The sequence below is a fragment of the Petromyzon marinus genome, chromosome 66 (assembly GCF_048934315.1).
Source record: "Petromyzon marinus isolate PM22_M1 ecotype Great Lakes invasive population chromosome 66, UKy_Petmar_22M1.pri1.0, whole genome shotgun sequence".
NCBI lineage: Eukaryota > Metazoa > Chordata > Hyperoartia > Petromyzontiformes > Petromyzontidae > Petromyzon > Petromyzon marinus.
The window spans coordinates 2,487,158-2,502,933 of record NC_133732.1 but is presented as its reverse complement, the minus strand read 5'-3'; the positions used below and the strand labels follow the sequence as shown (position 1 = coordinate 2,502,933).

The 15,776-nt window shown below is 47.0% G+C and overlaps 2 protein-coding genes across 4 annotated transcripts in view; both read left to right on the top strand.

Annotated features, from left to right (window-relative positions):
* The window catches only part of LOC116956608 (complement C1q tumor necrosis factor-related protein 5-like), a 137,335-nt gene that overhangs the window by 80,144 nt on the left and 41,415 nt on the right, over positions 1-15,776 (top strand). The gene's annotated exons all lie outside the window — the stretch shown is intronic.
* LOC116956602 (otolin-1-like) lies at positions 892-10,234 on the top strand. 2 transcript variants are annotated; one of them, XM_032978315.2, is made up of 4 exons: positions 892-1,066; positions 3,219-3,381; positions 3,685-3,747; positions 6,733-10,234. In XM_032978315.2, exons 2-4 carry the CDS (start codon positions 3,219-3,221, stop codon positions 7,227-7,229), a joined length of 723 nt encoding a protein of 240 aa, XP_032834206.2. In that variant the 5' UTR covers positions 892-1,066; the 3' UTR covers positions 7,230-10,234. The 2 variants fall into 2 exon arrangements, with proteins under 2 accessions (XP_032834206.2, XP_032834205.2); XM_032978314.2 differs by having other exon boundaries at positions 893-1,042.

Genomic DNA, 15,776 nt, shown 5'->3' with positions numbered 1-15,776 from the left:
GGTCCCAGCTGCCTTGAGATCATTGACAAGATCCTCCCGTATAGTTCTGGGCTGATTCCTCACCGTCTCATGATCATTGCAACTCCACGAGGTGAGATCTTGCATGGAGCCCCAGGCCGATGGAGATTGACATTTCTTTTGTGTTTCTTCCATTTGCGAATAATCGCAACAACTGTGGTCACCTTCTCACCAAGCTGCTTGGCAATGGTCTTGTAGCCTATTCCAGCCTTGTGTAGGTCTACAATCTTGTCCCTGACATCCTTGGGGAGCTCTTTGGTTTTGGCCATGGTGGAGAGTTTGGAATCTGATTGATTGATTGCTTCTGTGGACAGGTGTCTTTTATACAGGTAACAAGCTGATATTAAGTGTGCTCCTAATCTCAACTCGTTACCTGTATGAAAGACACCTGGGAGCCAGAAATCTTTCTGATTGAGAGGGGGTCAAATACTTATTTCCCTCACTAAAATGCAAATCAATTTATAACATTATTGACATGCGTTTTTCTGGATTTTTATTGTTATTCTGTCTCTCACTGTTCAAATAAACCTACCATTAAAATTATAGAATGATCATTTCTTTGTCAGTGGGTAAACGTACAAAATCAGCAGGGGATCAAATACTTTTTTCCTTCACTGTAGGTGAATGAGTGAGTGAGTCGGCCCCTAGGCCAACGTGCCCACTACTGTGGCCTATTGGATAACAGGGCCCTGTCGAGGCACCCTCCCTGGATATCGAGAAGCCGTCTCCTCGCTGCTTTTGCGTACCTGCCCACCCCCCTTTCTCAATATCGCGCATTGGCTCTGGCGGTAGCGGTCGGATTTTTCAGTTTTTTTCCACTTGTGTTTTTTCCTGCTGGCGGCAAGAGAGGTCACGGGCAGGTCACGGTCGACCAAGTGGGAAATGGAGGAGCACGTGACCTGAGTAATGTTTAAAGGGGAGACGGGGGAGAGGATTCCAGTGACTCGGTGACCAACGCTGAGCACCAACACGCAACAGTCCCGCAACCTCCGATTAGCAGGACGCTCAGCTGCTACGTACGGTGGTGCGTAAGAACATTCAACGTACCGTACGTACAAAGACTCACACAGAGATCCATAGATTCATTACACCAGACCCATAGACTCACACAGAGACCTATAGCCTCATACAGAAACCCATAGGTTCCTCACACATAGACTTATATATTACTCACAGAGACCCATAGACTCACTCAGAGGCCATAGACTCCTCACACAGAGACGCATAGACTCACAAAAGACCCATAGACTTACATAGAGACGAGTACACTCACACATAGACCCACAAACTCACATATAAACCCACAGATTCACACAGGGATCTGTAGACTGACACAGATCAATAGACTCACAGAGATTCGTTGCCTCACACATAGACCCACAGACTAACACAAAGACCCACAGACTCACACAGAGACCTGTTGACTCACATACAGACGAGTACACTCACACATAGACCTGCAGACTCACTCAAAGACCATAAACTCCTCAGAAAGAGTACCATAGACTCACAAATAGTCCCATAGACTCACAAAATGATCCTTAGACTCACAGAGAGCCCCGTAGAATGATATAGACCCACAGACTCACACATAGACCCACAAAATCACACAGGCACTCGTAGACACACACAACGATCCATAGTCTCACACAGAGACCCAAAGAATCACAAAGAGACCGAAAGACTCATAAAGAGACCCGTAAACTCACACAGGGACCCATAGACTCACACGTAGACCCACATACTCACACAGAGACCCACAGACTCACACATAGACCCAAAACCTCACACTGGGATCCGTAGACACACATAGATCCATAGCCTCACACAGAGACCCATATACTCATATGGAGACCCATCGACTCATCACACAGAGACCAATAGATTCATCACAAGAGACCCATAGACACACACAGAAATCCACGGACTCACACGAAGTCGCTTATATTCACACAGAGACATTTAGACTCACAAAGAGACCCACAGATGCACAGAGACCCATAGACTCACACAGAGACCCATAGATCCCACAGAAAACCATAGACTCACGCAGACTCATAAACACACTCAGAAACCCATAGACCCACACATGTATCACTATGAGTCTCCAAGCGTCTCTTTCCATCTCTACTTGTCTCTATGTTTGGCTGCTGCTATAAATGTCCACGTGATGTTCACGACAACGATGATAGGCCACTTTGTCGAGCTGCCATGATTTGTGATGGAGAGGTCTCTTCTGAAAATAAGTTAATAGCTCAGTTGGGGTATTACTTGAGACGATAAAAAATAATTTAGATGTTTTTGTTTATGTTGTTTTACGTTATTTGTTTACCTTTCCTACACTTTGCCCTCCTATCCTGTTTGTGCATCGTGTGGTTTGTTGTTGAAACGTTCTGACCTCGTGGCCTCCTTACCGGAGCATCTGTGACGAGCAAAGAGCTTCATAGCTCATCAGATTTATCCTGCAGTGGCAATACAACATTCTGATTCTGGCTGCTGTCTCCTCGCTTGTCTCTGATTCTTCCTCGTCAGGTTCCATCCCCGGATCCCTGACGATGCCTGCTGCTCCTTCTTTGAAGTTTGCGTCAATTTATCTCTGTCTCTCCCCGTGGAGATGTTAACGACCTCGCCTGGTATACAGGAAATCGTGGGTTCGATCGAGACCCTGATTATACCTGATGCTGTGTATTTGGAGTTTGCTTCTCTCTCTGTCCCTCCCTGTGGAGATGTTAATTACCTCGCCTGGTGTATAGTAGGTCGTGGGTTGGACCAGACCCTGACAATTCCTGTTAGTATACAGTATATTTGGAATTTGTGTTTCTCTCTCTCTCCGTGAAGATGTTAATTAGCTGCCCTTGTATAAATTAGGTCGTGGGTTCGATCCCCACCCTGATGTCTGCTGTATATTTCGTGTCTCTCTGTGGTCGCGTGGATTTTTCTCCGGGTCCTCCGGTTTTTCTCATTCACAATTAGAATCAACATCACCACGTGTTTAGAGTTATGCAATGAATTTCCACATGATGATGATAGGCCTAGATCATTGATCTATCATTTGTGATGGGCAGGGCGCTTGTGAAAAAAGAGCGACTATATAGCAGCTCATTTGTACCTTAATTTGTAGAATAAAATAATAGTTCGTAGTTTAACTCCATCCTGTATACCATGCGAGCTAGTTAACATCTCGCCACTGCGGTCCCCAGATGTCCATCTCGGCCCTGCCGCTGTTGCTGCTGCTGCTGGAGGTGGTGGCGGGAGCCCAGCAGGAGAGGACCATCTGTGCCGGCATCAACGGGATCCCCGGGCAGCCCGGAGCCCCGGGGCAGCACGGCACCCCTGGGGCCCCTGGGAGGGACGGCAGAGACGGTGAGGGGTCGGGTCCCAGAGACCCCCCACGGTGCGGTCGTGGTGCGACGCGATCACTCATTCACTCACTCATTCACTTACTCAATTGTTCACTTACTCACTCATTCGCTCACTCGTTCACTCACTCAAAAGTTAACTCGCCATGTCATGCACTCCATCGTTCACTCGCTCATTCTCGTAGGAGAGTGTCTCGTGTGGCGTATACTGAGGTGAGAGGGGAGAGGCGGAGAGTGCGTGGAGGCGAGTGGTGTGAATTGAGAGTGGCTTGAGGAGTGGACGAGCCATGCTTTGTTCTTCTCGCAGGCACTACCGGAGCACCCGGAGCCAAGGGAGACCTCGGGGCTCGAGGCTTGACTGGGGACCCAGGTGGGACCGTGACACTGATTCGTGTGCTCCTAGAAACTGATTTTATATATTTATTTTGTAACCAAGTAAAGCTGACTGAGCTATGTGAATCTTATTCAGAAGCGACCTGGTAATGATTGCTGGACGAAGTGGTCTCATCATCACGTGGACATTTATTCAGCCCAATAAATTTCTAAATGTGGAAGGGAAAAAAACGTAGGACCCGGTGAAAAGTCCACGCACCCACGGGGAGAGACGCATGCAAACTCCGAATACACAGCAGGCGTCAGGATTGCGATCGAGCACACGACCTCCTGTAAACCAGGCGAGGTAGGTAACGTCTAACCACCGACAGGCTGCATGTGCCACGGAGCGATTCATCACTTCTCTTATTTTTTTTAATGTGAAGTTAAAAGACACCAGAAGGTGCCAAGCAACTCAATATAATCGAGGAAGAAAATAACCAAGCTCACTGCTCTATTTATTTCACTGCGGTTGCTAGGAGATGTTAACTCCCTCGTCTGGTCCACAGGAGGTCATGGATTAGATCCCAACCCTGACGATGCCTGATGTATATTCGGCGTTTGCATTTTCTCCCCGTGGTCGTGTGGATTTTCCATCGGGTTCCTCTGGTTTTCCCTTCCACATTTAGAAACATGCGTATAGACTTCACAGTATTTGACTGCTATAAATGTCCACGTGATGATATCTGCCACTTCCTTCAGCTGTCATTTTCGACAGGCAGGTCGCTTCTGAAAAAAAATAGCAACACAGCTGCTCAGTGGACCTTGCACCTGGGAATTTAGCAAATAGTTTAGTTCCTAGTTTTGTCTATGGGTCTCTATGTATCTCCATGTTCTGAAAAACAGCTCACGAGATATACCGTGTATGGCTGTAACATCTGTGGGGGCTGACGCCCCCCTCCTCTTCTCCCACCTCCTTCTCCGCCCCTTCTCGCCGGGCTGCCGCCAATCGAGTGATCGGTCTCCCCGCACAAGCGTCCTCTCTGTGGGATATGGCTAGTGGCTGGCTCCCCACCGCCTGGAGTTATCCCAGACATTCCCCACGTACACCACCACTAATGCGGAGGTGGCTGCGTGCACGCACGTGCCCGAGGAGCCGCATCTCCGCTCGCCACGGCTCGGGCTAAAAATAGCCGTATGAATATGCACGCGCCCCTCTCCCCCCCCCCCCTGTGCGTCGGCTTTAATCAGCTGTGGAAACACGCACGTGGGCACGGGCACGCGGGCAAAACTACGGCCGGGTTGATGATGATGTACGAGCGCTTCACACGCCCGCACGTACCCGCACCACACCTACGCTCTCCCCACCCACACAGAAATCACACCACACGGATCCTCTGTGCTAAAGTTTATTAATGACGCCAATATGCTTTACCTGGAGGAGGAACATTTCGCGATGAGAGCCTAGCGTAAACTCTGCCTATGAACCCAGTTACCCAAACGTCCTGCCACGTACCTCGCAGCTGTACTCACGGAGTCGCACGGACGCTGTGAGAGTCGGAGGGAGAAGGACGAGCGACACCCTCGCTTATCGCTGCCTCGTAGCGGCACTCGCTGGCATCACACCGGTGCTGCGAGTGGCTCAAGGAGGCAGGACGGCAGGGAGGGGTCTGGATCGCCCGGAGGTTGAAGACAACTGAACTCTAATTCTAGATTTGAAGCTTTCGTGACTGCAAGGATTCATACTCTTTGGTTTTTTTGGTAAAGTCACGTAGGTAAAATAAAATGTAAAATAAAAGAAAAGAACTAACTTAAATCGCGACGTTTCGGAGGCAACACAAGCTTCCGTCTTCAGGTGGAACAGTCACAGCAAGATAGCTGCATTTGAAATCACCATCCCGGGGCACCTATCTTCATTCTCTAAACTTCAAAGGCTCAGGGTGACATCATACCGCGCAGCCAATCGTTCGCTTACCCATTCTTCCCGTCATCGTCCCTCTCCACCGACTCTACCGTGGCCTAATCCGCTCACTTCAAAGGCCCAGGGAGGCATTGCACTGCACAGCCAATTGCGTGCTCACCTGCGCCGTCTACATGGAGGGCCACGGGGTCTGCTGCTTCTGCTGCTGCTGCGGCCCCTCACCCATTGTCCTCCCGTGCTCATTAATTCTAACCCACTGATCTGCCCTTCTGGCCTAATATTCCACCCTGCGCCTCTCCCAGTGTCGTGAGTAACTCATTATGGTTGGCCCAATGAAACTTTTAGTTCTGGGCCAAAACAAATCTAAGCCAATTTAGAGGCACCGCAATGTAGCTTGATGATGAGGGTCAGCCAATCTCCCGGCACCGGGAAACCATGGGACTCCCCCTCTAGGCGCCCTTCAGATTAAAACCCGATGTGCCAGGCAACCCCCCGTCAAGACACTACTACGTGGGTGCACTGTGTGTGGGTGTCTGTTTAGTGTGGGGGCCGGGATGGGAGTGCGGCGTTTGCGGAGTTGCTCCGTGGTCGTGGCACCACACATCACCCCATGTTCTGGAAAAACAGAACCCATTCAATACACCATGTAGAGCAGAAATACACATTTTATACAGACACGTCAGGCAAGGTTTTCCTGTTACAAAACAAGGACGTTTGTCACAGGACACGACTCAATTGTGCAGGTTTGGCTCACCGTCATCAACATAGATGCAGAATTGCCCCATCTCTCCGTTTGAGAGTTGGGATGAACACACAAAAAACAAAAATCCCCGTATAGCCTTAACATACTGTTGTGGCAAGTGCTGTTGGTGAGCATCTATGAAAACCGGCACGCCTTTGTCTCCCAAGTGGCGTTGTTAAAACATCGCACCAAGTAATCAGTTGAGACTGAGTCGACGTAGGGTAGGAGGCCCATTACCGGTTCAGATAATCATCACTCGTGTTGACCATGAGCGGGAATCGAACATGAGTCTCTACTGGGTTCATAGCGCTAACCGCTACACTACCGTGGGGTAACACACACCACAAATGCCATGCATTTGGACCGTGTTGTCTGCCTAGGTCTGCCGGGAAAGCTGGGCCCTCATGGCCAACCGGGGCTCGCGGGATCTCCGGGAGTCCCAGGTGAGCAGGGCGAAAGAGGTGAGAAAGGCGAGCGAGGAGAGAGCGGCGTGGGGCCCAGGTCGGCCTTCTCCGCGAAGGTGGGCGCTTACACGCCGGCGGCCGGCTCCCCCGTGACGTTCAACGTCATCATCACCAACCCGCAGGGCCACTACAACCCCGGCACGGGGAAGTTCACCTGCGCCCACCCAGGCGTCTACTATTTCACGCTGTACGCGCATCCCAGTGAACAGCACCTCGTGGTTATGATCATGAAAAACGGGCAGGTCATCTCTAAAATGTGTGGTATGAACTTCAACGCAATAAGCGGCAGCGTCGTGTTGAGTCTCAAAGCCGGGGACGAGGTGTGGCTGGAGTTGGAGTCTCCGTACATTAATTTCCATTTCGGCGCACACAGAGACGCCGTGTTCAGCGGCTATATCCTGTACCCCGAGTGAATCACTTTTGTTTCCAACGGCGCATCTGGGCAAACAGATTGGGAACACATTCACTCACACGCACGCGCATGCACCCACCCCTGCTGCCCCCCCCCCCCCGTGTTAAACAAAGATTTTGGGCAACATCTCAGAAAAATGTTCAGCAAAAATCTGCAAATATACTCGGGTTGCCCAAAGCTGTGGTAATGACTGCTAATTTTCGGATGTGACATTTTCTCACCAGAGGAAAAATAGGCCCGTCACTTTTTCTTAGTCACCTCTCTCGATGTCAGCCAGGGTGTCTGGGCGAATATTAATCGGTTAGACAACGCAGAGAGGCATAGCAGCTTGCTCCAGCTGAAAAAGTCCTGAAACCTCAACAATTTTCCCATCCGGCATTGGCAGTGAAGGGGGAAATATTTCAATTCCAGTTGATAGCTGTGAGGGTTGCTCATTTCTAACATGGGAGAGAGAGGAGTTCCGATCCATTTTCTCTCTTTTATTGGACACCAACACGGATTTTTAAACGTGCTTTGATGGCAACAGAAAGAAGGACAATAACTCGATCTGGAATTCTGAAAATTTTTACAAGATTTGGAATGAAGTGACTATGCCTTGGATCATTACGCACAAGGACGTGAACCAACTGTGGTGGATAATACTTCATTGACAACCAAGTACAACCAACTCTTAAAACTCTCAGCGACAGTAATAGCACGCGTCTACAGAACCCTGCAGTTCACCGACTTAACACAGCGACCCCGCGTGTCGACAATGACAGAACACCACGTCGACTTACACAGATAGAGACAACCGAGAGGACTGTTCGCACCAACCCTGACGCACGCCTCCAACCCTGGGTGACGAGGCAACGCACCAGAAGCCCAGGATATGCAAATTCAACCTCGAGGTCGACTACAGCGTCAGGGATCCCCCCCAGTAGTGCCTCACTCCCAAAATTCAACGCAGAATCAACCTCGGTCTTGCATTGCACTCACAGCAGCGCTCTTAAGGGATCTATGCAGCGGCAGTCTCGGGGTTTGTTTTTGCGCTTCCAGCAGCGCTCTGAGTGACCCCATGCAGCGACAGTCTAAGGGCCTGGCTGGAAATTCCAACAGTGGTCTGAACAACTCAACACAATCGCAGCCTCAGTGACTGAGCCACCTGCCCTGCAGTAACAGCTGGTCTTCTCCAGGAGTCCCTTTGTCGCAGTGAGCAGTCATTAGGCGGTCATAGATACGCGTTTTTGTCGTTAATGTGGGGGGTATTACGATAAGAAAGGTGATAACAGCGGGGGGTCGCAAGTGGAGCCGTCGCAGGTCGGGGGTCACCTATACACACATTTGGATCACTCACACAGAGACCCAAAGACGCACACAGAGATACTTAGACTCACACAGAGACCCATAGACTCACACAGAGGCCCGTAGACTCACGCAGAGACCTGCAGACTCACAAAAAAAACCATTGACTCACACAGAGACCCATGGACTCACACAGAGACCCATAGACTCAAAGACCTGTAGACTCACACAGAGAACCATAGACTCACATAGAGACCCAAAAAATCACACAGAGACCTAGACTCACACAGAGACCCATAGACTCACACAAAGACTTGTAGACTCACACAGAGAACCATAGACTCACATAGCGACCCATAAAATCACACTGAGACCCATAGACTCACATAAAGACCCATAGACTCACACAAAGACCTGTAGACTCACACAGAGAACCATAGACTCACATAGAGACCCATAAAAATCACGCAGAGACCCATAGACTCTCATATAGACCCATAAAATCACACAGAGACCCATAGACTCACACGAAGACCTGTAGATACGCAGAGATCCTTAGACTCACACAGAACACAGAGGCCCGTAGACTCACACAGAAACACATAGACTCACACAGAGAACTGTAGACTCACACAGAGACCCATAGACTCCCACAGAGACCCATAGTTTGTGGTCCTTCGCCTCTCTCCTCTGATTAGCACGGTTGGTTATGTATGGTGGAAAGAAGTTCAACGTGCATACATACACATGCACACACAGGGCACATTTGTTGGGAATTATTTGTGACTTAGCCCCGAAGTTAGAAATGGGATTGTAGTCAATAGTTTTCACTGCACCATCTATCAAGTAGGTTCACGTGACTCCTACTGCAATAGAACACCTTGAAAGTGATTCAATTTTTTGGAACTTGTAAATGTTCTGATTAAGCCTGCCTACATATTATTTGCTCAAAGTTACACGTGTGGTGAGTCCTCGCTTAACGCGCCCTTCCACTACATAACGCGCTTCTTCCATTTCAAAACACTTTTCACTCAATGCGGAATGCACACCATTATATTATACCACAGAACAATCGCCGTTACAATGTGTAACACGCTGACTGTTATGACGTGGAATGCACGTAACTATTATAACATGGAATGCGCACACCATTATAATGCAAAATGCAAACCGTTATAATTCAAAACGCACGCACCGTAATAAGGAATACGCACGCCGTTATAATGCTGAAGGCATGCAACGTTACAACGCGTAACGTGCACAACGTTATAACACAGAACGCTTACCATTATAACACAGAACGCTTACCATTATAACACGGAACGTGTGTGCCATTATAACATGGAACATGTGTGCCGTTATAACTCAGAACGTGTGTGCCGTTATAACTCAAAACGTGCGCCACCGTTGCTGTAACGCGGTTTCTGAGAGGTCGACGGGCGAAGTACTTTCTCAAGACTGCATGGCTGAGCGGTTATGGTGAAGCGGTAACGCGGAGTGATACGGTGACACGGCGACGCTACGCCCGTCGGTTGACGCGGAACTACTTTTTAAGAGAGCACCTCCCACGTTGATTCCCTAGGGCCCCAGCGTGTGACGTTGATTCGGACTTCTCGTCGCGTGCTTCTGTGCGCTACCGAAAGGAAGGAGGCTTTTTTTCTTAATTTCCACGGGGTTTTTCGTCTGCCATAAATAAAGGATCTGTAATCGTGTGGATATTTATTTTGCGTCAACATGAATGTTTATTTATGCCAATTTCAAACAAGCAAACACATGTAAAACACAAAAAAGCATAGACACAACTTCTAAAAACCTAAGGTTATGCAAGAATGTTGAAAAAATAAGCTATTTAATGTAATTATGATTTAGTGATTATCTGGCGTTTTTGAAAATCCGGCGCCATTTTTTCATGTGAAGCCACCGGATAATCGATAATCCACTGTATAATCGATGATCTATGTACGGTTTTCTGTTTTTGGGCAGTGGAATAACAGCTACTCTCTTGCAGACTCAGCGATGTTTTACTTATAACGTGTAATTCCTATATTCGATTCGTAGTTATTTCAGTTAACCAGTAGTTTTCGTTGGAATGGAAGAAAATATGTTAACCGAAGGACTAAATCCAATTCTATGCATAATGGTGAACTTTTAAAAATGTATTTAAACTCATGCGGTAGACTCTCGATCATCCCTGTGCGGGTTTGTCCGCACAGGGATGGCGTAAATTAATAACTCATGGAGTTCCCCTTAAGCCGAAATTAATCATCTAAAAACAGTTATACTGCTGTATCTTTCCACCTGATGATGATTGCTTGTGTGGCGATCGAAACGTCGTGATTTATTATTTATTTTTCTACCTACGTGACTTTACCAAAAGAACCAAAGAGTATAATTATACTATTCTTGGAAAACTTCATTACAAGTATTTTTTGGGTCTTTCCATAAAGCCATGTTTCGATCGCAACACAAGCAATCGTCATCAGGTGAAAAAAAATATAGTGAGAGAGCTGCTTAAGCAGGATTTTATATAGGTTTGAGATGGGCGTAGCCCAAGGGTAAGTGGGCGGGGCTAGTGATGGAATTTGCATGTCAATGTAAGATCGGAGAGATGATTATACCTCTACGTCGTCGCAGCTGTGGAGGTGGCCATTGTATTGTGAGAGATTAGTATGTCAATGTAAGCGAACCGCCGCAACAGTGGCTGTGCTAGTGAGACATCCAGCTCGTTAAAAAACGAGGGACACCACCAACTCGAGGACAAGGAGCAACGGTGGCTGTGTTAGTGAGACATTTTCTCTGAATGTAACTCAGAGAGTCGGAAACAACTGCTAACATCGGCAGGCAGGATGGAAATATCACAGCCAGTTATGACTTAAACTAATTAATAACGTCGTTCCAATGATTGCTCAGTTTGTACCCATCTTTTTGGTTGAAATTGTGTCTGTGTTTATATATCTGGATGGCTTCATGAACGAATCTTCGTTGATAGCCAGTGGGTTTGCAGAGTACCTTTGTCTTGGAAAACATAAATTTCGACCACATCAATTCCATACACCCAGCCATCAGATTTACCATGGAAGTCGAAAAAGATGGCAAGCTACCTTTTTTGGATGTCCTAATAAAAAAGAGACCTGATTGTTCAATGAGCCAGTCTGTCTACAGGAAAGCTACCCATACGGATGCTTACTTGAAACCAGATTCCCACCACCATCCATCCCAGAAGAATTCCCTTATCAAGACTCTGCACCATAGAGCCCAATGCATATCCGACCAGGAACACATAGCCAGTGAACTCAAACACGTACACCAAGCTCTGCAGACTAATGGTTACTCCGACTACACAATCCGCAACGCTATCCAACCATGAAGAAGGACCCTCTTGAGGAGCCTTTCAATAGGCTTTCAGTAGGCTCACATGACATTGACTTCTCCAATACAGAGGTTCTTTGCAAACCATCTGGCTACTATGAGCGATTCGTTCATGAGGCTATCCACATATACAAACACAGAGAGAATTTAAACCGAGAAGATGGATTCTGGCTTAGCAATCATTGGAAGGATTTGATAAACCATTTCGGGTCTTAATTGATTGTTCACGCTTACGGTGGCTTTCAGACCGCATCCATTATTTTCGTCTCCCCCCTCCTCTTTTCCAAACATAGATGGACTCGTTCATCTGAATAACTGCCAAATCGCTCTCCGTGGTGCTAACGTTAAAAAACGCCACTTTTTTCAAATTTTCTTGCTGTGGTTTTCACACCTGATGATGATTGCTTGTGTTGCAGTCGAAACGTCGTGAGAATTGTATTCTTTTTTTATTTTTATTATTTTATTGTTTCCTTTCTACGTGACTTTACCGAAAGAACCAAGAATATGAATCCATGCAGTCACGAAAGCTTTAAATCAAAATTTTCTAATGATTTTGGAAATAGAGGTTTTTTGACGCGAAATCGGATAAATATAAATGTATAATTTATTTAGTAAAGGTTTGTAACGTAAACAAAACGTAGTGGGTTTACTCTCCAACACTGAACTAGTAACGATTTGGAATGTTTTGTGTATGTGACAAACCTTAGTAATTGGCTGTATCGGGTCTTTTTTAGCGGTTTATATTCATGCGATCTAACCCAAAAACCTCTCATGGCTAATATTGGTCACGAAAGCTTACTGCTAGTTAACCTGATATGTTGTTCCTCAATGCCAGATTCACACTTTGCCTGTTTCCTTTTTAGCTACAGGAGGAGAAAAAATAAGACCGGAGAGTCCAGAGGAAATCCCAGCACAGAACAAGGGGGAGAATAAACAAATCTCCACTCCATTCGCTCACTCACTCACAATGAACTCACATGCGCCGATGATGATCACGATGGTGAAACATACAAAAACTAAAATCTTGTACTAAAGAGGAGCTGCCGAAATTATCAACAGAAGGTGTGTACCGGATTAATTGCTCTCGTAGTTAAATGCTATGTTGAACACACGGGACAAAATATTTTTTATGAGACTAAAAGAACAACGAAGAAATATTAAGTACTTGCAAACAACTGTCGGCATTTTCAGAATAAGCTTGCTAACAAGAGCATTCAATTGATTCTGATAACGTTGATTTGGTTGTCTAACACTAATTATCATTTGCCAAAACTATTTCGAGAAGCCATTGAAATTGAGAGAAATACAAATAACTTTGACCATTCTGACTGCTTCAGGCTTAGCGCTGCTTGGAAGCATATTATTAAGTAATACACCTTGCAATTGTATGCCTTGTAAAGGCATCACAATACCGATTAACTGTGATTAAGCCATCTGTTCCAGATTAACATAATCCATTGTTATAGGATTACAATAAACACCCTCTGCTCTCTGATTGGCTCACAGTGACGACGCCACTTTTCTCTATTTAAGACCGGAAGTAAGGTAGATATCTCTTCACATTCTGGCAAAAGTCGCCCGATGATGATGATGATGGTTGATGTCAATTATTAGCGAAACGTCACGGTAACGCAAGATTGTAAATGTTGCAGTGGATTTACTCAACCAACACACAACCAGCTAGTGCTGCAGTATAAACTAATTGGCCACGTTTTGTTGACGTGACAAACCCATCCTGAATGGGCTGTGTCGGGTTAACGACATTTATACTTACCCTGATCTTACTCCAATAAAAAAAACATCACGAATAAGATTGGTGGCAAAAGCCTGCTCCCTCTTTGCGTTAAATTGAAATTCATAAAGCACCGGTCACCGTCCAGTTAAAGGACCAGAGTTGAGCGTTAAGGCTTCAGAACCCAAGTCGGCACTGCAGCCCGGTGAACCATCACAGCCGGATGTTGTGTTCAGCCCACGGGGTCTTAAATACCGGAGCATTGGAGATTGAGAGCGGCTCTCTCTCTCGCGTCGTGAGTTCAAGACAGCTGCACAAAGTCCCAGCCCATGCAACACGCTCCCAGGTGGCGCAACGACCGATTCGTTATCTCAACGTTGATGGGGTGGCTTTGCAAGTTACGGCTCACTTTTACTCAAATAGCTACTCATGTATTTTTTTACCTCCGTATATACACTATGTAGGCTATAACTATTTATATAACCGGAGGTGCGGGAGGACAACAAACTATGTATCTCTGTGTGAGTTTCCGTGTCTCTGTCCGAGTCCATAGGTCTTTGTGTTTGTTTAAGGGCTTCTATGTTCGTCTTTGAGTCTGTGTGAGCCATTGAGGCTCTGCATGAGTCTATAGGTCATTGTGCGAGTTTTTTTGCGTCTGTGTGAATCTATGGGTCTCTGTGTGAGTCTATGGGTCTCTATGTGAGTTTATGGGTTTCTATGTGAGTCTTTGAGTGTCTGTGTGAGTCTATGGTCTCTATGTGAGTCTATAGATCTCTGTGTAAGTTTATGGGTCTCTGTGTGAGTTTATGTATTTATGTTGAACTTCTATCGCACCGTATGTAGCCAACCGTGCTAATCGCAGGTGCGTATGAAACCTCTCCACTCTCTCCCATGCATCGCAAAACGTTGCCTTATACCCCAAAGCAGGGGAGTAGCAGCAGCAGCTCCTGAATCTGAATGATTTATGACCTCCGTGTGTTTCTTTGTTTTATCGGCCTAGAATCTGTTACTTTCTAAAAATAACCATTCCTGTTTTGGGGATTCACTCAATCACCAGCAGCAACAACAGCACACGTGGAATGAATTTCCTCTTCTGACATCAGAGCCACCGGTTGGGGGGTCAACTGCTCAGACTGGTTTGACATTGTGTGTGTCTGTTCATGCGTGCGTACCTGTGTGTGCGTGTTCATGTGTATATATGTGAATGTCCATATATGTATGTGCATGTTCATGTGTTGTGTTTGTATCTATATAATATTTTCATAGGTATGTATCTGTATGTGCCCGTGTCAATGTGTGTGTACGTGTGTGTGTGCCTATTCATTGAATTGTATGTGTGTGTGTATTCATGTGTCCAGCAAAAACAACCCCCTATCTCCTCACTGGTGCCAGATGGTAACACTGTGGAGGATGTGAGCAATGCCATCCAGGAAGGGCCAATTCCAAAATCGGCGATACCTGTTAATAGTGGTTATAGCCACCATAGCGGCAAAACCGGCGCTCTGGTCGGTGTGAGGGGTTGGTACCCCGGGGGGACAGGCATCTATGACATATCCTGGTCAAACCCGATTTGGCGGAGCCAGGGGACTGAATCATTACAATTGGGGCTCCTCCAGAAACAGAAAGAAGCCATTGCGAGTGGCCACATGGAATGTTTGAACGCTCACTGCGGAGGAAAGGCTGCCACTCCTCTGTCGGGAGCTGGACTGGTACCGCCTGGATCTCTGCGGTATTCAGGAGGTCTGGTGGACTGGATTCAGCCACTATGAGGGGTGGATAGTCCTCTATTCGGGGCAGAAGACTGCCGCCAAACAAAATAATAAAGGTGGTGTGGGAGCATAGCGATGAGGTGTGGGAAACAGTAAGCCCCAGGCTACTGTGGGCTCGCCTTCCCTTCAATCAGAGGCGAGGTATGGTGGTCGTGGTTATTTATATTCCCACCGAAGATGAACATCAGTGGAGGAATGCAGGCAAGGCCGATTAATCAGATGCCTTCTATGACCTTCTGTCACAGGTGCTTGTCAACGTGGCCCCTCGGGACAGAGTCATCTTGTTGGGTGGCTTTGAGGCCTGAGTGGGTCATGATGCTGGCACATGGTCTGGAGTGATTGGAAGACATCGGACAAATCAGCTCAAAAACAACGGTTGGAGACTGCTCGATTT

Bases quoted from the DNA above. Each gene is read 5' to 3' on its own strand.
- LOC116956602 (XM_032978315.2), top strand. From the start codon at position 3,219: ATGTCCATCTCGGCCCTGCCGCTGTTGCTGCTGCTGCTGGAGGTGGTG. The intron at 3,382-3,684 runs GTGAGGGGTCGG...TTCTTCTCGCAG, and splicing joins TGGGAGGGACGGCAGAGACG to GCACTACCGGAGCACCCGGA. The intron at 3,748-6,732 runs GTGGGACCGTGA...TTGTCTGCCTAG, and splicing joins AGGCTTGACTGGGGACCCAG to GTCTGCCGGGAAAGCTGGGC.